The sequence below is a fragment of the Chiloscyllium plagiosum genome, unplaced genomic scaffold (assembly GCF_037043375.1).
Source record: "Chiloscyllium plagiosum isolate Xiang-an unplaced genomic scaffold, Cpla_swu_hap1 HiC_scaffold_36, whole genome shotgun sequence".
Taxonomy (NCBI): Eukaryota; Metazoa; Chordata; class Chondrichthyes; order Orectolobiformes; family Hemiscylliidae; genus Chiloscyllium; species Chiloscyllium plagiosum.
This window is the reverse complement of record NW_028270174.1, coordinates 44,427,985-44,452,974: the sequence shown is the minus strand read 5'-3', so window position 1 is coordinate 44,452,974 and position 24,990 is coordinate 44,427,985. Positions and strand designations below refer to the sequence as shown.

At 44.4% G+C, this 24,990-nt stretch overlaps 1 protein-coding gene across 1 annotated transcript in view; it reads right to left on the bottom strand.

Annotated features, from left to right (window-relative positions):
- Positions 1-24,990, bottom strand: part of gucy1b1 (guanylate cyclase 1 soluble subunit beta 1) — a 200,685-nt gene that overhangs the window by 163,742 nt on the left and 11,953 nt on the right. The window contains exon 3 of the mRNA XM_043708804.2: positions 24,789-24,889. Coding sequence (XP_043564739.2) covers positions 24,789-24,889 — 101 coding nt within the window. The remainder of the gene's footprint in view (positions 1-24,788; positions 24,890-24,990) is intronic.

Here is a 24,990-nt window from a genome sequence, read left to right as displayed (position 1 = left end):
CCCTCGATGTTGCGCCGATCCAAGCCCACCTAACCTATACTAACCCACTATCCTCCATATACCTATCCAATGCCCGCTTAAATGCCCATAAAGAGGGAGAGTCCACCACTGCTACTGGCAGGGCATTCCATGAACTTACGACTCGCTGAGTGAAGAACCTACCCCTAACTTCAGTCCTATACCTACCCCCCCTTAATTTAAAGCTATGCCCCCTTGTAATACCCGACTCCATACGCGGGAAAAGGTTCACACTGTCAACCCTATCTAACCCCCTAATCATCTTGTACACCTCAATCAAGTCACCCCTAAACCTTCTTTTCTCTAATGAAAACAGCCCCAAGTGTCTCAGTCTTTCCTCATACGATCTTCCTTCCATACCAGGCAACATCCTGGTAAACCTCCTCTGCACCCGTTCCAGTGCCTCCACGTCCTTCCTATAGTATGGCGACCAAAACTGCACACAATATTCCAGATGCGGCCGCACCAGAGTCTTATACAACTGCATCATGACCTCAGGACTCCGGAACTCAATTCCTCTACCAATAAAAGCCAGTACGCCATATGCCTTCCTCACCGCACTATTTACCTGGGTGGCAACTTTCAGAGATCTGTGTACATGGACACCAAGATCCCTCTGCTCATCCACACTACCAAGTATCCGACCATTAGCCCAGTACCCCATCTTTTTGTTATTCTTCCCAAAGTGAATCACCTCACACTTAGCTACATTGAATTCCATTTGCCACCTTTCTGCCCAGCTCTGCAGCTTCTCTATATCCTGCTGTAACCTGCCACATTCTTCCTCACTGTCAACAACTCCTCCGACTTTCGTATCATCCGCAAACTTGCTCACCCAACCTTCTAACCCCTCTTCCAGGTCATTTATAAAAATGACAAACAGCAATGGTCCCAAAACAGATCCTTGCGGAACACCACTAGTGACGGCACTCCATGAAGAAACTTTGCCATCAACTACTACCCTCTGTCTTCTTCCATCCAGCCAATTCCTAATCCAAACCTCCAACTCACCCTCAATGCCATATCTCCGTATTTTCTGCAGTAGCCTACCATGGGGAACCTTATCAAATGCCTTACTAAAATCCATATATACCACATCTACCGCTTTCCCCTCATCAACCTCCTTCGTCACCTTTTCAAAGAATTCAATAAGGTTTGTGAGGCACGACCTGCCCTTCACAAAACCATGCTGACTATCCTTGATCACATTATTCCTATCCAGATGTGCATAAATCCTATCCCTTACAATTCTCTCTAAGACTTTGCCCACAACAGAAGTGAGACTCACCGGCCTATAGTTACTAGGGTTATCCCTACTCCCCTTTTTGAACAAGGGAACCACATTTGCTATCCTCCAGTCTTCTGGCACTACTCCTGTAGACAAAGAGGACATAAAAATCAAGGCCAATGGCTCTGCAATCTCCTCCCTTGCTTCCCAGAGAATCCTAGGATAAATGCCATCAGGCCCAGGGGACTTATCTATTTTCACCTTTTCCAGGATTTCCAACACCTCTTCTCTACATACCTCAAAGCCATCCATTCTACTTATTTGTGACTCAGTATTCGCATCGACGACAATGCCCTGTTCCTGAGTAAATACTGAAGAAAAGTATTCATTCAGTGTCTCCCCAATCTCTTCCGCCTCCACACGCAACTTCCCACTACTATCCTTGACTGGACCTATTCCTACAGTAGTCATACTTTTATTCCTAACATACCTATAGAAAGCCTTAGGGTTTTCCCTAATCCTACCGACTAAGGACCTTTCATGTCCCCTCCTTGCTGCTCTTAGCTCTAAAGAGCAGCAAGGAGGGGACATGATCTTGACCCTAAATATATCAGAGATGGCAATATTCCCAACTGAACAAGATAACACGGAATCTAGAAGTCCCGCAGGAATTAGGAAAACAAAATAATAAAATATATCCTTGTATGGCACTGATTGGGATTGGAAAAGAATATAAAGTCCCAGCCCATAGGGTGGAGACGTCTCCAAAATGTCTACCAACCCCAGCTCCACATATAGATCACCCAATTGTTTAGGTTGTGGAGAAGGCTTTGGGGGCCCTTTGGTCATTCTATCCAGCACAGGATCCAGAAGGTAATTAAAGTTTCTCTCCATAATAATATGATACGATGCAAAGACCTAGTGCATAGATAGTGCATCAGTCAAAAATTTAAGGAGTTTGGCCAGAGGAGAAAAGACATTCTAAATCTCCTTTTCACAAATCACCAGAAAAACATTGTTTTAGTTCCCAGATAAGTCAGGGCCTATGGATCTTTCTCCATCCTTCCAGCAGATTCCAGGACTCTGCTGTCCCATAGCTTTGAAATTGTACCAAGACCTGGTGGGGGTGCCAATCCAGACCGGTGGACCAGAGCAACCCGGTGACCTCTGTCAACCTTCACACAGTCCACCTCGCCATCCCAGCTAAGAAACTGACAGCCAGTGTTCAAAAGAGCTTGCTAGCTGCCTACCTTCCACTCCGCCCCCCCACCCCCCACCCCCACAGCCCAACAACCTGGATATTTTTCCTCCTATCTAGATTTTCCAGATCATTGACCTGCTCAGTCAAGGCCCGGACTTGTGTAACAAGGGCATGGATCCGCCCCATCAAGGACCTGACCTCAGACTCCAACCCTGTGGTCCACCTCTTGACCTCTTCAACTCTCTTCCCGAGCCCTTCCAACTCCTCACCGTGGGCGGCATGGTGGCACAGTAGTTAGCACTGCTGCCTCACAGCGTCAGAGACCTGGGTTCAATTCCCACCTCAGGCAACTGTGTGTGGAGTTTGTACATTCTCCCAGTGTCTGCGTGGGTTTTCTCCGGGTGCTCCGGTTTCCTCCCACAGTCCAAAAATGTGCAAGTTTGGTGAATTGGGAGAAAGTGAGGACTGGAGATCACAGCTTAAAAAATGTGTTGCTGGAAAAGCGCAGCAGGTCAGGCAGCCTTAAAGGAAAAGGAGAATCAATGTTTCTGGCATAAGCCCTTCTTCAGCCTGAAGAAGGGCTTATGCCAGAAACATTGATTCTCCTTTTCCTTTAAGGCTGCCTGACCTGCTGCGCTTTTCCAGCAACAAATTTTTAAGGTTTGGTGAATTGGCCATGCTAAATTGCTCGTAGAGTTAGGTGAAGGGGTAAATGTAGGGGAATGGGTCTGTGTGGCTTGCTGGGCTGAAAGGCTTGCTTCCACATTAAGTAATCTCATGCTTTTGTAGCATGACCGAAATCAGCTGCAGCCCAGTACGACCGTCTTCATCAAATCCTTGACCAGCCCTCAGATCGCCAAGAGTTCTTCAGCAACATTCTGCTGTGCAGGTACCTCTGTCTTGGCTCCTGAGGGAGCTGCATCCGCACCCGCAACTGCCGAGGGCATCGGGGTGAGCCCGCAACCACGAGTGTCCCGTATGTTGGAGCTTGTCTATATACTTGCTTGTTGTCATCCTCTGTCACTCAAAGGATTTACAATAGAACCTTGACTATCCAAACATCAGCCAAATAAGATTCCAAGGCCCTGCAAAAACAGCACCATTCAGCTATCAGTTAAACGGCATTATGCTGTGCATTGCCAGATATTCAAGACACTCTGACAACCAGCCCTTGTGAATTACTGCTTGTTTCCGGCCAGCCAAACTCCCCGCCCGTCTCACTCAGACAATCGAGGCTCCACTGCAAATGGGTTTAAATGGTTTCACAACTATTTAACATCAATTTTCTGCGAAAGAAAGTTAAGGTGGGGGGGGGGTAAAAATATCACTACTGCTGGGCTGGGGTGCAGAGCACAGCAAGGCAGATCCACTCAGATCACCGCTATCTTGGATCCCCACCCAGTATGGTTTAACAAATTTTGTCTTATGGGTTGTTTCAAGCAAGAGACGCTGCACAGGATCAAAGATTTGTTGAGGCATCAGATTATCCCTTTATGTCTAGGCAACGAGAAAAATGGATGGGTATTATACACACATACATATGTATGCATGTCACCCTATACCACGGTACAGCACATTGTCCTGGAATCTCTCCACTTAAAAATCACTGCTTCTCTATTCTTTAAAGTGGAGGAGTTCACATTTTCCCTCATTATATTCCATAAGTCAATATTTTTCCAAATACACAGCCAACCTATATCCTCTTGCAGACTCTCCAAACTAGTATAACAGAATTTCATGGTGCAAAAACAGGCTATTCAGAATTCAACCCAAGGTCCCTGCAGAAGTTCAAGTGAAGAGCATTACTTCAGGACAATCTCCTACAATTTCCCCATACCCTTGCACATTTCTTTTATCCAAGTAATTGTCCCATGCCCTCAACTGAGCCAACTTCCATAGCCCAAGTGCTCAATATGTGAAAAAGATTTTTCTCACATCACATTTGCTAAGTTTGTAAATCACATTCAATCTATGCTGTCTTGTTCTATTTATAAATGGGAACAGTTTCTCTGTAACACTGTTCAGCCCACTCAAGATTATGAAAATCTGTATTTAATCTCCTCTCAGCTTTTTTCTCTCCAAGGAGAAGAGTCACAATTTTTTCATAACCTCTATCAAATGTTTTTATCCAACTGTAAATTGCCTCTCCACCTCGCCAACACCTTTCCTATAATGTGCCACCAGAATTATACACACTATTCTAGCCTTGCACTAACTACTGTCTTACACAAGTTAGACACTTACTCTAGCATTCTATATCCTTATTAATAAACGGTGGAGGATACTAAATGTAGAAGGGCAACTAACAATCCAACTCTTCAATTAAAAAGAAAAATAAAAAGAGGGAGAGTGAATACAGTAACTTATAGCTGACATCGGTGGTGGGGAAAAAGTTAGGGTCAGACTCATAGGGTCCCTTTGGTGTAACTCATCCATGCTGACCAGATATCAAACTAATCTAGTCCCACTTACCAGTTTTGGCCCATATCTTGATATACCCTTCCTAATCATATACCCATCCAGATGCCCTTTAAAATGTTGTAGTTGTACTAGCCACCACCAATTTCTCTAGCAACTCATTCCATACACAGACCACCCTCTGCATGACAAAGTTGGAGTTAATAATTAAAGGATGTAATAACTGAGCATTTGGCAAGCAATGACAGTATTGGTCCAAGTCAGCATGGATTCACTAAAGGGAAATCACACTTGATAACTTTCTGGAATGTTCTGAGAATGTGACCAGTAGAATAGATAGGGGTGAATCAGTAAATGTTGTGTATCTGTATTTTCAAAAAGCTTTTGACAGGAGTGCACACAAGAGACTAGTAACAAAAATTAAAGTTCATGTTGTCACTGGAAATGTATTGAAGTGAATAGGGAACTGGTTGACAGACAGAAAGCAGAGAGTTGGAATAAACTGATCCTTCTCAGAGTGACAGATAGTGATGAATGGTGTGCCGCAGAGTTCACTGTTAAGACCCCAGCGGTTCACAATATACGTTAACAATCTGTATTAAAAGAACTGAATGCCATATCTCCAAATTTGCAGATGACAGTAAGCTGGGTAGCAGTGTGTGTGTTGCGAGGAGAATGCTAAGAGGCTGCATGATGATTTGGACAGGGCTGGCTAAATGGGCAAATACCTGGAGAAATAATGTGGATAAATGTGCACTTTACTGGCAAAAGCAGATTATCAGACTGGTTTAGGAAAAGGGTGAGGTGCAATGAGACCTGGGTATCATGGTGGAACAGTCACTGAATGTTGGAATACAAGTGCAGCAGGAGGTCAGGAAAGCCATAGCATGCTTGTCTTTACAGCGAGAGGATTGGAGTATAGAAGTGGGGATGTCTTGCTGCAATTATTCAGGACCTTGAGTGAGACCACACCTTGAGTATTGTGTGCAGTTTTGGTTTCCTCGTCTGAGGAAGAGCTCTCTTGCTACTGATAGAGTCCAGTAAAGGTTCACCAGACTAATTCCCAGGATAGCAGGACTGACAGAGACAGGCTGGGTTTGTACTCACTTTAGAAAATTGGTGTGGGGTGTGTGTGAGATGGAGATAGAAAGAGAGAGATCTCATTAGTCCTGATGAGACTGGTCAGGCTAGATAGGAGAAGAATGCTTCTGACATTGGACAAGTCCAGAACGAGGGATCATAGTCTAAAGATAAGGGGTAAGTCATTCAAGACAGAGATATGAGGAAGAACCTTTGAATTATCTCCCACAGAAAGCTACTGTGGCCAGTCCATTACATGTATTCAAGAGGGAACTGGAGGTGGCCCTTACAGCTAAAAAGGGATTGTTGGTTAAGACAAGGGGTAAATAAGTCCATAAAAACAAATAGCCTAACTCATCATGCAGCTGTGAAAACAACAGTAATTAGTTTTTTCTCAAATTATTCACAACATGAAGAAATAGGTTCTATTTAAAGATTCTCCAGATAAAATCACAGATTCCAACATTAATTATTGATACAAGTATACAAGATACACTGATGATTAAAAAGCACTGGTGAGAAGATTCAAACACAGATGCAAAAGTTAATTAGTCTTACCTGGCACATCCTATGAGAAACAAATGGCTTGCAACTCATTAGCTAAGAGTCCTAACAGTACGGGTAATTATAAAACTTGCATAAACTTTATAATGAAAATTAATATTACAAATCTTGTGGCAGTTAGTTACAACCAGCTGTCTTTTTATTTTCCACATATATAAATAAATATAAATAATTAGGATAGTGGGAAAATATAGAGGGTTAACAGAATTTGATAAAGAGCGCAAAGGAATACAAGGGGAACAGAATTCAAGCAGTCCTTAGAGATAAGCAAGTCCAAAGTAGTACAGCGAGTATCTTTGGAATAAAAAATTAATAGGATACATAGAAAGATCCCAAGGCTTCCAGATTATAATGTCATGAAATCATGGTAATCTAGGGCTGTCCACAGGAATGTCCATCATTGATTAGGTATTTCAAAGGATTGAATGTACAGAATAAGGGGAAGGGCGCAGTAACTACATTATGTGATCATAAAAACTACTGTATTTCACTGTAAATACCACAGCATCATTGATGTCTCTTCCAATCAGAGAGAAAGATTAAAGGGAACAAGCGGGTTAGCTCAGATTCCCTACAGTATGGAAAAAGGCCATTTGGCCCAACAAGACCACACCAAAGGGGTATCCCACCAAGTCCAAGTCCTATTCCCCTGCCCGGTATTCTTCCATTTCCCCTGCCTAATGCTCCTAACCTTTACATCTTTGAACACTATGGGCAATTTAGCATGGCCAATTCACTCAACCTTTATATCTTTGGATTGTGTGAGGAAACAGGAGGAAACCCACGCAGACACAGGAATATATGCGCAATCTCCACACAGACAGCCATGTCCTTGGCACTGTAAGGCAGCAGTGCTAACCACTAAGCCACCATCCTCATGTCGAGGCCAGATTCGGGAGCAATTTTTGGCCCATTCCATGCATGAACCAGTGATTGCTTGAAGAAGAATTAATCCTGCCTTCATCCTGAGATTTTGTCCCTAATTTGGGGGGGCAGCAAAATTCACTTCTACAGGGCTCAAGGGGTTTGAAAAGAAAGAAAGTAGGAGTGGGATACTGAAATTGCATCATCAGTCATTATCACATTAAATGGTGGTGCAGGCTCGAAGGGCTGAAATGGCCCACTACTGCATTTATATTCTACATACATATTCTAAAAAATAAGCCTATTTAGATATTAATGACACATTTCTGAACTTGAACTTAAGCTTTCTGGCTCTGACAGAGATGATATTACTATACCATAAGATTGCTACACATTGGCTAGGAATCAAACGTGGTTTCCATAAAAGGTAATGAGAGTGTTCTATGACTGAACCACAAATGCAGTTCTCAAATAAGGGTACAACATGCCTTACCTATTTGCTCTCTCATGAGACACACCAGGCCATGGGAGTGCCAAAATTGGGAGAGAAGTCTCAAAAGATGAGTTAAGCAATCCATGGAACCATACCTTGAGACAAAAGATCCCTGACACTGCCATTACTTTGGAGGAGTGTTGTCCCACAACACAACTGACCCAGAGATGGCAGCACAGTGGTATACAATCAGGAGGGAAGTTCCCCAGCCATTCCTCTAAATTGACTCCGGAGCCAACAATGGTCTCATCGTACTAGGTGAAACATTGGATAAGGACTATTACATATTGCCCTCCTGCAGCTGAGAAGTTAGTATTCCACTTGGAGGAACCATTGAGGTGGGGGACTTTTCAGGCACCAAGAGTGACTGCAGAACTACTGGTAGGTGATTAGCTCCTTAAAAGGAAGAAGCTGCTAGACTGGATCTATGGGAGGTGGTGGAAGAAATAAAGAGAGAAACATTTGACCTCATCCTTACCAATCTGCAGGTTGCAGATGCATCTGTCCATGATAGTATTAGTCACAGTCCACATAGAGATAAAGTTATACCTTCACATTGAGAATACCCTCCATTATGTGGAGTGTCATGGTTACTGAATTGGACAGATTTCGAACCGATCTAGCAACTCAAGTGGATATCCATAACGCACTGTGGGCCATTAACAGCAACAAAATCGTACTCTTAAAAACAATATGCCTGATGGCCTGATATCACCCCCACATTCTATTATTACCATCAAGCCAAGGGATCAACTTTGGGTCAATGGAGAATCCAGGCAGCCATACCAGCAGCAGCACCAGGCATACCTAAAAGGTGGGGTGTCAACTTGGGGAATGACCACACAGGATTACTTATATACCAAAGAGTATAAGCAGCAAGTGATGGACAAAGTCAAGCAATTTCACAACCAACATATCTGAACTCTGCTGGGGAAATTAAAGAGTTTGAGATAAAATGGAAAAAAGTGGACATGAGGAAAGTAGGTTCAGCCATTAGATTAGATTACATAACAGTGTAGAAACAGGCCCTTCGGCCCAACAAGTCCACACCGACCCGCCGAAGCGCAACCCACCCAATACCCCTACATTTACCCCTTTCCTAACACTACGGGCAATTTAGCATGGCCAATTCACCTGACCTGCACATCTTTGGATTGTGGGAGGAAACTGGAGCACCCGGAGGAAACCCACGCAGACATTGGGAGAACGTGCAAACTCCACACAGTCAGTCGCCTGGGGCAGGAATTGAACCTGGGTCTCTGGCGCTGAGAGGCAGCAGTGCTAACCACTGTGCCACCATGCCGCCCATGATCCTATCAAAGGCAGAGCAAACTCGAGGAGCTGGATGGCCAACACATTTTCCTATTTCTTATGGTCTCATGGTCAGTCCTGCCACTATAGTCATGAATGGTGGTGGAAAATTAATTAACTCACAGGAGGAGGCAGTTCCACAAATATCCCCTCATTAATGAGGGAACAGTCCTGCAGAACAGTATAATGAATCTTTGTGGGCGGCACGGTGCCACACTGGTTAACACTGTTGCCTCACAGCGCCAGAGACCCGGTTTCCTCCCACAGTCCAAAGATGTGCAGGTAAGGTGAATTGGCCATGCTAAAGTGCCCGTGGTGGAAGGCAAGGGGTAAATGTAGGGGTATGGGTGGGTTGCACTTCGGCGTGTCAGTGTGGACTTGTTGGGCCGAAGGGCCTGTTTCCACACTGTAATGTAATCTTTAGCATTACCTTCTGCAATCTTCAGTCTGCTGTGCCAAGTACATTATCCATCTCAGCTTCCAGTGGTCCCCATGCCAATTAATTCAGCCAGTTTGATTCACTCCATGTGATGACAAGAAACAATTGGAGGCTCTGGATGCTTCAAGCGCTATGGACACTATACCACTTGGGCAATAAAACTGAAGACTTGCACTCCAGAACTTGCAAGTCCTGGCCCTCCTCCACAACCAAACTCTAACCACCCAACACCTGGAGGAAGAATGCCTCATCTTACACCTTGGAAGTCTCCAACCACACAAGATCAATGTGGTTTTCACCAGCTTCCTCATTTGCCCTCCTCCCCACCTTATCTAGGATCCAACCTTCCAACTCAGCATCACCCTCTTGAACTGTCCTACCTGTGCATCTTCCTGCCCGTCTATCTGCTCCACCCTCCTCTGACCTATCACCTTCCCCACAGCCCTACTGCCCTCCCATTTATCTCAGCCCCCTTGAGTCATCCCTTATGCCTAATGAAGAGCTTATGTTGGAAATGCCAATTCTCCTGGTCCTCAGATGGTGCCTGACTGGCTGTGTTTTTCCAGCACCAACACTCTTAGACTCTGATCTCGAGCAGCTGCAGTCCTCACTTTCTCTTAGTTGATTGTAACCTTACTGCGAAGCCTCTTTCAAGGATGCCTACCTTGAAGATGTTCTCCTCCTCCCTTTACAAGGATTAGGGAGTCTCTCTCTCTCTCTCACTGCACCCGGTCCCCACGAGGTAGTCTCCTCTGCCCTGAAACTCTTCAGCCATGTTCTGAAGCAGACAAACTACCACAGTCATATATCCTTCCTCAGCACCTGCCAACAGAACTGACTGATCCCGCAGGGACTCCGGACTACATTCAAACTATCACAATTTGGACCGGACAGGACAACCAGTACCTAAAACAAATCCAAAGCCTCCAGAAACAGTTCTCCCTCTGGATTCTCCACTCCAAGCTCACAGCCATGCGCCACCTTTTCTCACAGCCTTGCCCCAGCTCAGGGCCACACTCTCCCCAGCCTGCTGTTCTTCATCCTTAGAAGAATTCATTCACTCAAAACACTTTCTCTACCACATCAAGGAATGCAAGTACAAAAAACTGTCATGTACTTACCTCCAAACTCAGGATTGCTTAATCATCCCAGAAGCTTCTTCCGACCTCTGGAATGGCTGGGACGCCATTAGCCACGCAGCCACTCCAGCCACCACCACAAATTATGACATCACTTCCACCCCCACCACCCGACAGACCGCAGCCACTGCTGACTCTGTTGTCTCCATGGGTTCCACCATGACAACCGGCTCTGCAATTGAAACAAGATCCACCGCCGACGGGACCAACGCAAAGTCTACCTGGCACATGGATGCCACTGCCGCAGCCACTTCTGTCCCCACTAACGTTACTTACCGGAACACCACCAACATCGCCTACATCACTTGTTATGTCACTTCCTGACCCCCAGGGTGAGCACCATTTCCTTTAGTGACTTCAGCCACAATCACAACCATACTCACTCCAGCGACAGTCTCCACTCCCGTTCCCAATTCCAGCCCCACACCAGGTCCTAGCTCCCAGCCCTGCCATGTTTTTACCGTTTCCACCCCACCCCCAAGATGAATAATCAGTCCTCAGTAAAGGCCTCACATTCATCCCCCTAAGCTCCCAGATCAATGAATTCGAAATGCGCTGTGACATCAAACTTTTCTTGCGCCGCCTCCAAGTTTACTTTTTCTATCAGGACTCACTCCCACCCTCAGAGGACCTCTTCCCCCACCTCCAACACACCCCATCCACCTGGATACCCCATGTTGGCTTGTTACCTGCCCTTGATCTCTTCATCTTTGGGGCAGCACGGTGGCTCAGTGGTTAGCACTGTTGCCTCACAGCACCAGGGACCTGCATTTAAGTCCCACCTTGGGCAACTGTTTGTGTGGAGTTTGCATATTCTCTCTGTGTCTGCATGGGTTTCCTCCAGGTGCTCTGGTTTCCTCCCACAATCCCAAAATATGTGCAGGTCAGGTGAATTAGCCATGCTAAATTGCCCATAGTGTTAGGTGCATTAGTCAAGTGTAGCTAGACAAATAAGGGAATGGGTCTGGGTGGGTTAATTTTTGGAGGATAGGTATGGACTTGTTGGGCCAAGAGGCCTGTTTCCATACTGTGGAGAATCAAATCTCCAACTGCCGCCGTGACACGGTCTGTTTCAATCTGTCCACCAGCCTTGCATCGTGATGCACAACCCTCTATTCCCAACACTTCAACCCCAACCTCATCATCAAATCTGCAGACAGGGGGTTGGGGTGGTAGCTGCCAAACTGAGTAAAGAAACTACCCCTGATATGTTTGGCACTCCGACTTCTACACTGCTAAAGCCAAGTGCTATCTCTCAGATCTCTCTTCGTACTGCCCCCTCGACCACGACTTCACCTATCACCAAACCATCATCGCCCAGACCGTACACCACCTCAGGGAATCTCCCACCCACAGCCTCCAACTTAGTAGTCCAAGAACCCCACACTGCCTGGTTCTACCTCCTATCCAAAATTCACAAACTTGATTGCCGCAGGAGACTCATCATCTTGGCCTGCTCCTGTCCCACCAAACTTCTCTGACACCATCCTGTCTCCTTTGGTCCAGCAACTCCCAACCTACATTCGGGACACTACCTATGCTCTCCACCTCCTCCATGACTTTTGCATCCCCAGTCCTCAATGTCCACATCTTCAGCAGGGACATCCAATCCTTGAACACATCCATCTACCATGACAAAGGCCTCCAAGCCCTCAGTTTCTTCCTCCCACCTCTAACCCAAACAGTACCCTTCCACTGACACTCATTTGATTGTTGAGGGTAGGGACCAGTTCAGCCAATTTTCCCTTTGAATCCTCCCACTTCGGCCAGACCAAAGGGGAAATGCGCTGCGACATCAGCATGGGCACCCGCATGGGTCCCAGAAATGCTTTGCCTCTTTGTCAAGTACATGGAACAGTCCATCTTCCGCAGCTACACCAGTAACATTCCCCATCTCTTCCTCCACTACATCAATGACTGTACAGGTGCCACTCCATGCTCCCACAAAGAGGTTGAACAGTTCAACTTCACGAACACTTTCGACACCAACCTCAAGTTCACCTCAACAATCGCAAACACCTTCCTCCTCAGACCTCACCATCTCTGGCGATTGACTCACTGATGTCTACTACTACGAAACCACCAACTCCCACAACTATCTGGACTGTATCTCTCCCTATCCTGCCTCCTATAAAAACACTACCCCTTCTACATAATTCCTCCATCTCATCTGCTCCCAGGAAGTGCAATTCCATGATAGAATGTCCCAGATGGCCGCCTTCTTCAAAGATCGCAATTCCCCCTATGTGGTCGACGATGACCTCCAGCACATCCCCTCCACTTCCTGCATCTCCCAATGCAACAAGGACTGAACCCCCCCCGGTCCTCACCCTCCACCCACTAACCTCCGTATATATCGCATCATTCTCCGCCACTTACAAACAGATCCCACCACCAGAGATATATTTCCTTCCCCACCCCTATCAACGTTCCAGAGAGACAATTCCATCATCAGATCCACACACCCCACATCACCACTCACAGCAACTTCCCCTGCCACTGCAGGAAGTGCAAAACATACGCCCACACCTCCCCCTTCACCTCTTTCCAGGGCCCCAAAGGATCCTTCCACATCCAACCTGTACCTGTACCTCCACCAACATTATCTACTGTGTCTGTTGCACCTGATATGGTCTCCTATACATCGGAGAGACAAGATGCCAACTCCACTGCCCCACGGCTGAACACTTCAACTCCCCCAAGGACATGCAGGTCCTCGGCCTTCCCCATTGCTAAATGCCTAGAAGAAGAACACCTCATATTCCGCCTTGGGACCTTGCAACCACACAGGGCAATGTGGATTTCACCTGTTTCCTCATTTCGCATCCGCCAACCTTGTCCCAGTCCCAAGCCTCCAATTCCGCACCACCCTCTTGACCTGTCCTTTACCTTTCTGTTATGGGGGACTTCAACTTCCAATATTGATTGGGAATACGATAGTTCAAGTAGTTTAGATGGGTCAGTTTTTGGTCAATGGTGTGCAGGAGGGTTTTGTGACACAGTATGGAGACAGACCAACAAGGGGCGATGCCATATTGGATTTGGTACTGGGGAATGAACTCAGCCAGTTGTTAGATTTGGATGTAGGTGAGCACTTTGGTGACAGTGACCACAATTCATTTGTGTTTACAATAGTAATGGGCAGGAATAGGTATATAGCGTAGGGAAAGAGGTATAACTGGGGGAAAAGGCAACAATGATGCAATTAGGCAAGATTTAGGATGCATAGGATGGGGAAGGAAACTGCAGGGAATGGACACTCTTGAAACATGGAGCTTATTCAAAGATCACCTACTGCGTGTCCTTGATAAGTATATACCTATCAGGCAGGGTGGTAGTTGTCGAGAGAGGAAGCCATGGTATACTGAAGAAGCTGAACCTCTTGTCAAGAGGCAGGTGGTGGCTTATGTGAGGATGAGGCGTGAAGGCTTAGTTTCCACCCCGACCTCAAATTCACCTGGACAGTCTCAGATTCCTCCCTCCCCTTCCTCGACCTTTCTATTTCTATCTCAGGCGACCGAATCAACACGGACATCTACTACAAACCGACCGACTCCCACAGCTACCTGGACTACACCTCCTCTCATCCTGCCCCCTGTAAAAACGCCATCCCATTCTCCCAATTCCTTAGACTCCGCCGCATCTGCTCCCAGGAGGACCAGTTCCAAAAACGCACATCCCAGATGGCCTCCTTCTTCAAGGACCACAATTTCCCCCCCGACGTGGTCGACGATGCCCTCCACCGCATCTCTTCCACTTCCCGCTCCTCCGCCCTTGAACCCCGCCCCTCCAACCGCCACCAGGACAGAACCCCACTGGTCCTCACCTACCACCCCACTAACCTCCATGTACAGCGCATCATCCGCCGTCATTTCCGCCACCTCCAAACGGACCCCACCACCAAGGATATATTTCCCTCCCCTCCCCTATCAGCATTCCATAAAGACCATTCCCTCCGTGACTCCCTCGTCAGATCCACACCCCCCACCAACCCAACCTCCACTCCCGGCACCTTCCCCTGCAACCCACACCTCCCCCCTCACCTCCCTCCAAGGCCCCAAAGGAAACTTCCATATCCGCCACAGATTCACTTGTACCTCCACACATATCACCTATTGCATCCTTTGCACCCGATGTGGCCTCCTCTATATTGGGGAGACAGGCCGCCTACTTGCGGAGCGTTTCAGAGAACACCTCTGGGACACCCGGACCAACCAACCCAACCACCCTGTAGCTCAACATTTCAATTCCCCCTCCCACTCCACCAAGGATATGCAGGTCTTTGGACTCCTCCATCGTCAGACCACAGCGAAACGACGGTTGGAGGAAGAACGCCTCATCTTCCGGCTAGGAACCCTCCAACCACAAGGGATGAACTCGGATTTCACCAGTTTCCTCATTTCCCCTCCCCCCAGCCTGTCTCAGTCAAATCCATCAAATTAAGCACCGCCTTCCTAACCTGCAATCTTCTTCCCGACCTCTCCGCCCCCACCCCAGTCTGACCTATCACCCTCACCTTGACCTCTTTCCACCTATCACATTTCCGACGCCCCTCCTCCCTATCTTTTACCTTAGCCTGCTGGACCAACTTTCCTCATTCCTGAAGAAGGGCTAATGCCCGAAACGTCGATTCTCCTGTTCCCTAGATGCTGCCTGACCTGCTGCGCTTTTCCAGCAACACATTTCCATCTTTAAAGTTAAGTTAGCCAGAGAAGATCTAAAGAGAGGGCTAAGAAGAGCCAGGAGTGAACATGAGAAGTTGTTGGTGGATAGGATCAAGTACAAAGCCTTCGGGTTTTCCAAGTCTATCAGGAATAAAAAAAATAACTACAGTAAGATTAGGGCCAAAGATAGCAACGAAATGTTGTATGTGGAATCTTAGGACATAGGGGAAATGCTTTAATGAATAATTTTCATCAGTATTCACATTGGAAAAGGGCAATGTTAGTGAGAATATGGAGATACAGCCTGCAAGGTTAGCTGTGATTGAGGTTGACAAAAAAAAGAGGAGGATTTCACAATTTTGGAAGATCTGAAAATTGATAAGATCCCTGGGCCGAATGGGATTTATCCTTGCATTCTCCGGGAAACCAGGGAGGAGATTACAGAGCCTGTGGCTTTTATCTCTACGTCATCATTGTCAACAGGAATAATGCCAGAAGACTGGAGAATAGCAAATGTTATTCCCTTGTTTAAGAAGGGGAGTCAGGACAACCCCGGTAATTATAGACCAGTGAGCCTTACTTAGTTTGTGGGTAAGGTGTTGGAAAAGGTTACAAAAGACCTGGAAAGGAAGAATTTTATTAGAGATAGTCAACATGGTTTTGTGAAGGGTAGGTCGTGCCTACCTAACCTTACTGAGTTCATTGAGAAGGTGACAAAACAGGTGGATGAAGCTAAAGCAATCCATGTGGTGTATGTGTACTTCAGTAAGGCGTTTGATAATGTTCCACACGGTTAGCTATTACACAAACTATTGAGTTTCATGATTGAAGGTGGTTTAGCAGTTTGGATCAGAAATTGGCAAGCTGAAAGGAGACAGAGAATCCTAGAGCTCAGTTACCAGTGGTGTGCCGCAAGGATCTTTTTAGGGACCACTGCTGTTTGTGATTTTTATGAATGATCTGGAGGTGGCATAGAAAGATGGGTTAGTAAAATTTGCAGATGATAGGCAAAGTCTTTTCCCTGGGGTCAGGGAGTCCAGAACTAGAGGGCATAGGTTTAGGGTGAGGAGAAAGATATAAAAGAGACCTAAGAGGCAACATTTTCATGCAAAGGGTGGTACATGTATGGAATGAGCTGCCAGAGGAAGTGGTGGAGGCTGGTACAATTGCAACATTTAAGAGGCATTTGGATGGGTATATGAATAGGAAGGGTTTGGAGGGATTTGGGCCGGGTGCTGGCAGGTGAACTAGATTGGGTTGGGATATCTGGTCGGCATGGATGGGTTGGACCGAAGGGTCTATTTCCATGCTGTACATCTTTATGACTCTATGACACTAAGCTAGGCAGAGTTGTGGATAGTGCCAAAGGATGTTGTAGGTTACAGAAGGACATAGATAAGATGCAGAGCTGGACTAAGAAGTGGCAAATGGAGATTAATGCAGAAAAAAGCATCAGATAGTTCACTTCGAAAGAAGTAACAGGAATTTAGAGTACTGGGCTAATGATAAGATTCTTGGCAGTACAGATGAATAGAGAGATCAGTGTCCAAATGCATAAATCCCTGAAAGTCGCCACCCATGTTGATAGGGTTGTTAAGACGACATATGTTGTGTTGGCGTTTATTGGTAGGGGCAATTGAGTTTCAGAGCCATGAGGTTATGCTTCAGCTGTACAAGTCACCAAGAAGGCTACACCTGGAATATTGCGTACAGTTCTGGTCACCACATTATAGGAAGGATATGGAAGCTTTGGAAAGGGTTCAGGAGATATTGCCTGGTATAGAAGGAAGGTCTTACGAGGAGAGGCTGAGGGAACTGAGGCTGCTTTCACTGGAGAGAAAAAGGTTCAGAGGTGACTTAACTGAGACCTATAAAGATTATCAGAGGGTTAGATAGGTTGGACAGTGAGGCTTTTACCTTGGATGGTGAAGGCTTGTACAAGGGGACATAGATTTAGGACATATCAGGGGGAGTTTCTTTACTCAGTAGTAGGGGCATTAAACAGCCTGCCTGCAACAGTAGTAGACTCGCTGACATTAAACTGGTCATTGGACATACATATGTGTAATAATGGAACGGTGTAGGTTAGATGGGCATCCGATTAAATTTTACAGGTCAGCGCAACAAAGGGCCGAAGGGCCTGTACCGCACTGTAACATTCTATGTTCTACGTTACCCATCTATCCGCTCCATCTTCCTTTGACCTATACCATCTCCCCACCTTCTTCTACCTACTGCATTCTCAGCTACCTTCCCCCCCAGCCCCACTCCCCAGCCCACAAGCCTCATTCCTGATGAAGGGCTAGATTCTCCTGTTCCTTGGATGCTGCCTAACTTGATGAGCTTTTCCAGCACCACACTCTCAACTCTTATCTCCAGCATCCACAGTCCGCACTTTCTCCCAAATGCAACAGGAGACTTGAACCATATCAGATTAGGCTGACAAGTGGCAAGTAACATTTGCACCAAACAATTGCCAGGCAATGATCATCTCCAAGAAGAGACAATCACTATCCTTTCACACTTAAGTGCACTACCACTGACATGGTGGCACAGTGGTTAGCACTGCTACCTCACAGCGCCAGACACCCGGTTGAATTCCCACTGTAGGCAACTGTCTGTGTGGAGTTTGCACATTCTCCTAGTGTCTGTGTGGGTTTCCTTCAGGTGCTCCGGTTTCCACCCACAGTCCAAAAATGTGCAGGTTAGGTGAATTGGCCATACTAAATTGCCCAGAGTGTTAGGTGAAGGGGTAAATGTAAGGGAATGGGTCTGGGTGGGTAACTCTTTGGAGGGTCGGTTTGGACTTGTTGGGCTGAAGAGCCTGATTCCACACTAAATAATCTAATCTTAAAAAAAACACTGAATCCACCACCAGAAATTTACCTGGACTTGCCATATAAATTCAGTGACTACAGATCAGATCAGAGAGCTGGTATACTGCAGAACATAGCTCACCTGACTCCCCAAAGCCTGTTTACCATCTACATGCCAAAAGTCAGGAGAGCTATGGAATATTCCCCACTTTCCTGGATCAGTGCAGCTCCAACAACACTCAAGAAGCTTGACACCATCCAGCTCAAAAGCGGTCAACTTAACTCATACCACATCCACGAACATCCTGACTTGGAAAACATACTCCTGTATTTTGACCAATACTTCAATATTGGTCACTCAAGATCCTTGAATGAACTTCCAAAGGCATTGCAGGTCCTCCTACATCAAACAGACTACTGTGGTTCAAAGGGTAGTGCCCCACTTTCTCAAGGGCAACTAGAGTTGAGCAATAAATGCTGGATCCATTAACACCCATGTTCCATGAGTGAATTTAAAAAACATTCCAGCACTAAGTTGGTTAAACAAAATTTCTGCTCTAGGAGTCATCAGCATAGGTTTCTAATCAAACCACCTTTTTCTGTGCCAATTACTAATTCCATCCTGAACAACTGTTCCCAGATATTTCCCCACTTGTGATCAAAATTGTTGGACTGAACACATATACACTGGAGTAGACACAGCTCTTCTACCCACAATCCAGGACTGCTTGCCTCTCAGTGGGATGCTTGTAGTTCATGAACAGTCTACACTTGGCTCATTGAAGTCAAAAAACAGAACTACACAGTAATATTAGCACCAATAAGTTTCCTTGCAGATTTGTTCCTCTGCATCTTTTCCATTAGTTCAAGGTCTATAGAGTACACAGAGTTCTAGACAATTTAATTCTCTCCTTGAACTCCAAGATATCCTCTCTTTCTCCAGCAATGCAAATCTTAAACATTACTACCCTTTCCTTCCCTTTGAGTACCTTTTACTCAGGAATATTTAACACCTAGTGCTGCTACTCCTGAAGCCAGGGCTCTGTTGCCATGACATCATACTGCAATGGTGCAAACTGCATCTGTGATTGCTCATCTTATTTACTATAGGGAAGGGAATATATGTTGATTGGTTGGACCCTAGGAAGCACGGAGAACCAGAGGGAATTTGGTGTGCACATCAACATATCCCTTAAAAAGGTTTCAATGCAGGTGGATAAAGGGGATCAAATATATGGGGGAATGCTTTTATTTAAAAAAAGGTTGAATTCAAGAGCAGGGATGTTATACTGGAACTATTTACACATTGGTTAGGCCATAGCTAGAACAGTTATGTGGATTCAAGTACTGCACAGAAGAGGATTGTAATAGCACAAGAGAGGGTGCAAAGCAGATTTATCAGCATGTTGCCTAGGCTAGAGAGTTTCAGTTAAGATATTGGCCAGACTGGGGCTGTTTTCTGTAAACAGAGGAGATTGAGAGGGGACATAATTGCTCCACATAAATTGTCTCGATAGGAAGAAACTTTTCCCCTTGGAGGGATCAATGTCCCAGGCACTAATTTCTGGTGAGGGGCAAAAGGTTTAGAGAAAGTATGGCAGAAACCTTTTCCATCCAGGTGGTGGAAATCTAGAACTCTACCAACAAGGGTTGGTTGAAGCAGAATCGTTGTAACAGTCAAGTAGTATTTAGAAGTGCACTTGTGATGACAAGGCATCGGGATTAGACTAGTTAGGTGGTTGTTTGGGCCAACACAGAAGTGATGGGTCAAACAGCCTTTTTCCATGTCGTACATCTCTGACAATACTCTACAATCACAGACACTAATTTGATTGATAAAAATAGCAAAAAAGCTGGGAGATACCAGAACAGATCCGTGACACCAGGGTTGCTTTCTTCCAATATGGATCATATTCATCTTGACCCTACTCTCATCTATTAACAGGTCTTGGGCAATAGCATGAAATAAGCAGTATCAGAGTAACTTCCATTGTACACAGTACCTGATATTTAATTCTGTTGACTGCAATGCTATTGAATAAATCAGGCACCGTGTGTAATGAGTGGCAATACCACATTACCCTTTGCATTAGATCTGGAGGTGCATTTCAACTCTGATGCAGAAATAACCTTTGGCCAAATCAATTAATGGCTTTTTATTTAATGATTTAATTTACTTAAAGTGAAATTTTATAAAACTCCTTTCAAAAAAATCTATAAAATTTCACCCAGAGGTATTTTCTTATCAGCTACTTTTGTTACATTCTTCAGAACAAATATTTAATAGACAATAACATACCCTTTATTAAAGCAATGTTGCTGCTCTCTGATGAACTCAAGTGGTCAATCACCCTGGCCATAAATCCAATAATCTGTCTTTAACAGATGTTCATGGGACTTTTAAAGTTTCCTCCTCCCTCCGCCAACCTTTGTTGGAGAATGGAGTTATATTTGTAACCCATTTTCAATCTATATGCAAGATTGTTACACTATTGCTAACTTCAAAGCTCATTGTGGCCACAAAATCATAAGAAAATGAGAGCTTTTGTCAAATTAATTTCCAGTCCTCATTCATTTTGAAATGGGCACATATATCCTCTTCTCATTACTGTGAAATTTTCTCCACCATTGTATGCAGTACACAATTTCAATCCCTATTTACAATGTTCATTCTGTCCAAAAGGTTTTATCCTATTTCCAAGCCCCCTGCAGGTGTGCTATGGCAGGAAAGCATCAGACGGTGATCTTTCACGTAATAGCAGTTACTCCAACCTAGTCGTTCCCAAGCTTTTCAATGAGGCAAAACAACACCATGGTGTGCATATGTGCAAGATAGATGTGGAAGGAGATCAAAAGCATAGATCCAGCCTCAAAGCTCAGGCAAAGTGACGCTGCATCCTGAAAATTTTGTAGCACGTCTCACCTTTGCTGCACGGCATCACTTGAGAGAGAAAAAAACACACCACTGTTCTAACCTTTAGTGCATTCCTAAGCATGTAGTCCATGACCTTGCAATGTGCCATTCACAACACACAATCTTTGCAGGACAGACCAAATGAAGGTCAATAAACTCAAGTACACCTTTCACAGAGCTGATGATTCCCCACCAGCAATGGACGTATACAGAGATGAACATTGCTGGGAACAACCAGCACAGCAGTGACTAGTAACATGGAGCTTTAGGATGAACCTTGAAGATTTGTGATGATCATGATGTCCTGATTCCACTACCTGATGGAATTCAAGATTTGTTTTAAAAAATGTCTTCCTGCATATGCTTCTCCATGGAGAACAGAGAGTATGGCATGGCCCACCTGTTTAGAGCCATCTATGGCAATGTGCCCAGACCCTTTGCAACACTTGCAACATAGAGCCTCAGAACATTTGATGCCTGCATACGGAGAGTTTACACACAGTTTTATGCAGTGCTACAACCTAGATAGGAAGGTAGACTGATTTTCTATCCTCTGTGCTCCAGTTGTGATCCGATGTGTAACTGTGACACTATGGCTAACTGTTGAAGGTTGACATGCATGATGGGAAATTACACTAACTGTACACAAACAAGAACAACCTGCTGTGAAAGCAAGTAAAACTAGACTGTTGACAGAAACAAATCGCTAATGCTAAGGGCGATACTATCCTTGGTAGCAAAAAGAATTAAGAAAAAGAAAAGACAGAAATCATGGACATTGATCTCTCCTGCTTACATGACTCTTGGACAAATTAGGTCAAAACTATGAGGATCCTGTGCAAGAGACAGTACAAAAGTCTGTAAGACAGGGAGAAAACAGGAAAAAAAAAGCAAAAACTCAAAATCAACTATTGTGCAGAGGAAACCCTGATCTCAGAACTCCAAAAAAGATAGACTTGGAGTGAACCTGATCATTTCACCACACATGGGTAGTATCTAGACTTTAGTTAAATAAACAACTCCATCATGTATTGATCATGTGCCAAGAACTAAAAAAAGAGCAAGTTGTACAGTAGTAGAATTATAATTCACCTTATTGCCACATGTACTCAAGTGAGTAAGTGAAAAGTCTCCACTTACAGAGCTCTCTTAGGTACAAAAAGGTACAGAGATTTGGATTCTTAAGTACAAATTCTTAGGAAAACAAATAAGGAAACACAAAAATTCAGAACAACAGCTCTTCTAAACCAGTCCACACCAGCACCTAATCTCTAGCCTGCACCTGGTTTCCCCTCGAGGTGAAACCGAGGCTCTCACCTCATCAGTCTGTCTTGTGTCACAATGTTCAAGACACTAATGAAAAATAGATCTATGCCAGTGATCGCTACTGAGGGAACACGTTAAATCGAAGTACACACAAATCACAATTTTACCTGCTAGATGGAATGAGGATAAAAGAATATTAGGACAGGATTCTTGTGCTATAGAATTAATGTTCATTACAAACATAAACTAAAACAAATCAAAACTTAAAACTGAACAAAAACTACAACTAATGATTTTCAGCCATTACAATCTATCACTTTAAATCCCCACAAATACATTTAGAAAGGGACAAAAGAAAACAAAAAAAGGTTATTTCGGAGGAAAAAGAACAATTTTCATTTGCTTCCAAAGATGTTCTGTTCTCTAATGTCATCTGGAGGGCAAAAGACAGTACGTATTTGGGAGAAGTGGGGGGGGGGGAAACAGAAACACAAGACAGCGAGCTAACTTTTGACTCTTTCAGCACAACCTCCAAGTATCTCCCTATGATTGGATCCAATGTCAGGTATGACAACTGGATCTTATGTAATTCTAAAACTTCTTTCCATCTCATTGGAGATATTCCTTCACCCGATATCAGGTAGCAAACATTTCAGGACTCTGGATGATGACTGCAGATTTATCGCCATTAATTATGGGACCTCCTATAACTACAAGCCTCTGACCTGGCTCTAAATTCAATGTTCTTCAATACTGTGGCTGATTTTTGAAGTCTTTTGATTGTCTTCTATCAGTTCCCCCAACATTGCTGAGTGGCAATCATGTTGCGCTTTCATAAATTTGTAGTCTTCTCTGTTACAACATGGTGCTGAACCCTTTTTTTAGTTAAAACCAAACACCCAGAAAAGCTCACTTCGCCTCAAATCTTAAATGAATTACAGAACTCCCAAATTCCACTGAAAATATCAGTTTATTCCTTAAAAGTGAACATTAAAACAATTATTCACAACTCTAAGCCCCCCTTTCTCTTAACTGTTTATTATCTGCCTCCAACCCTGTAACATACTGTTCCAATAAAAAAAAGTTATTAAAATTACATCAACTTAATTTCAAGACCACACAGCGGCTGTCATCTCCAGTGTCTGTCTTTTCCCGGCTGAAAATCTCCTGGGATCATCTGTGTTTTTACTGTGAAGAGGATTCATATGAAAAAAAGGTACCCCTGAAACAGAAAGTCTCTCTTGATGGCAGTTTACTCTAACTTTCAAAATGCCTGCCTCTTTTATGCTCCCAACAATCGGATCATCTCACTGGTTCAATGTTGGCAAAACAATAAATTCGAAATCACTTGGGTTTTAGTATCTGGGTCATAATTGAAACGGATTGCTATTTTGACAACAATTCAAATTTAACCAACCAACTCAGCAATCACAGCCATAATGTTACATATTTTCAATTTTCCAGTAGACTCTGAAACTGCTAGTCATATAGTCATATAGCAGTAAGCTCTCCATGTAAAACAGCACTCACTCTCCCAAAGGTACAGTACACACCTTCAATTTCATAACATCTGTCAAGATATGACAATATTCTGAAAGAAAGAAAAAAATTCTCCTTTGCTTTCCCTGGAGTTTAATGTTTCAAGTTCCAATTTAAATTCTCTGAACATTTCAAACCAAAGACACTTCCTACAGATGTGACCACGAGTCAGTCTCAGATACAGTATTGGAGAGAGGAAATAGTAATTTGATACCATAATGAAAACAAAAATCCCACAGTGAACTTCCAAAACATGAGCAATATTTGTCTTTTTATTTATAATTAAATGTGGCAAACAAAGATGCAACATTACAGTCTGTTTAAAGTAGGAAGTTTAATCCCTTCTATCCTAAGATAAGCAGTCAAGTACAAACAGAAAGAATTACTGTTTACTATAGCTCAGTTAAGGAACAGATTAGTGCCTTGCTCAAAGCTTTAAGTAGCTAAGTTGATGGGGTAATACTTAAAAAAGGGGCCTGATGAGCAACTTTTTGCCCCAGAGGGTGGTGCACACATGGAATGAACTACCAGAAGTGATAAATACAGGGACAGTCACAACACAAAAGATATTCGGACAGGTACACGAATAGGAAAGATTTAGAAGGATATCACCAAAAAGCAGGTAAATGGGACCAGTTCAGTTTGGGAAATTTGGTCAGTATGGAGAGTCAGTCTCCATGCTGTATGACCCCACCACTGCTTTCAGCCTTCTTTTGGCTCGAGCAGTTATAAAAAAATTAAAAAAGGTCATGGACTTCTCGACAAGGATGTTTACTTTAAAATATCCATTTTTAGTGTAATATATATTGTAATGAATGTGAAGGATCTACTCACTGAGCACTTTGCTGGCTGCACTGATCAAATCATATGTTTTAGAATCGTCATATATAATCCGTACCAGAAACTGCCCTTCCACATCCAACTGTGCTTCTTTTCTACAAGAAAAAAAAAATTGACAAAAATGAGACACTACACATGGCAATTCTGAAGGGGTACCACCTGTTTCCTGCAAAACCATGATTAGTGTTACCCTTAC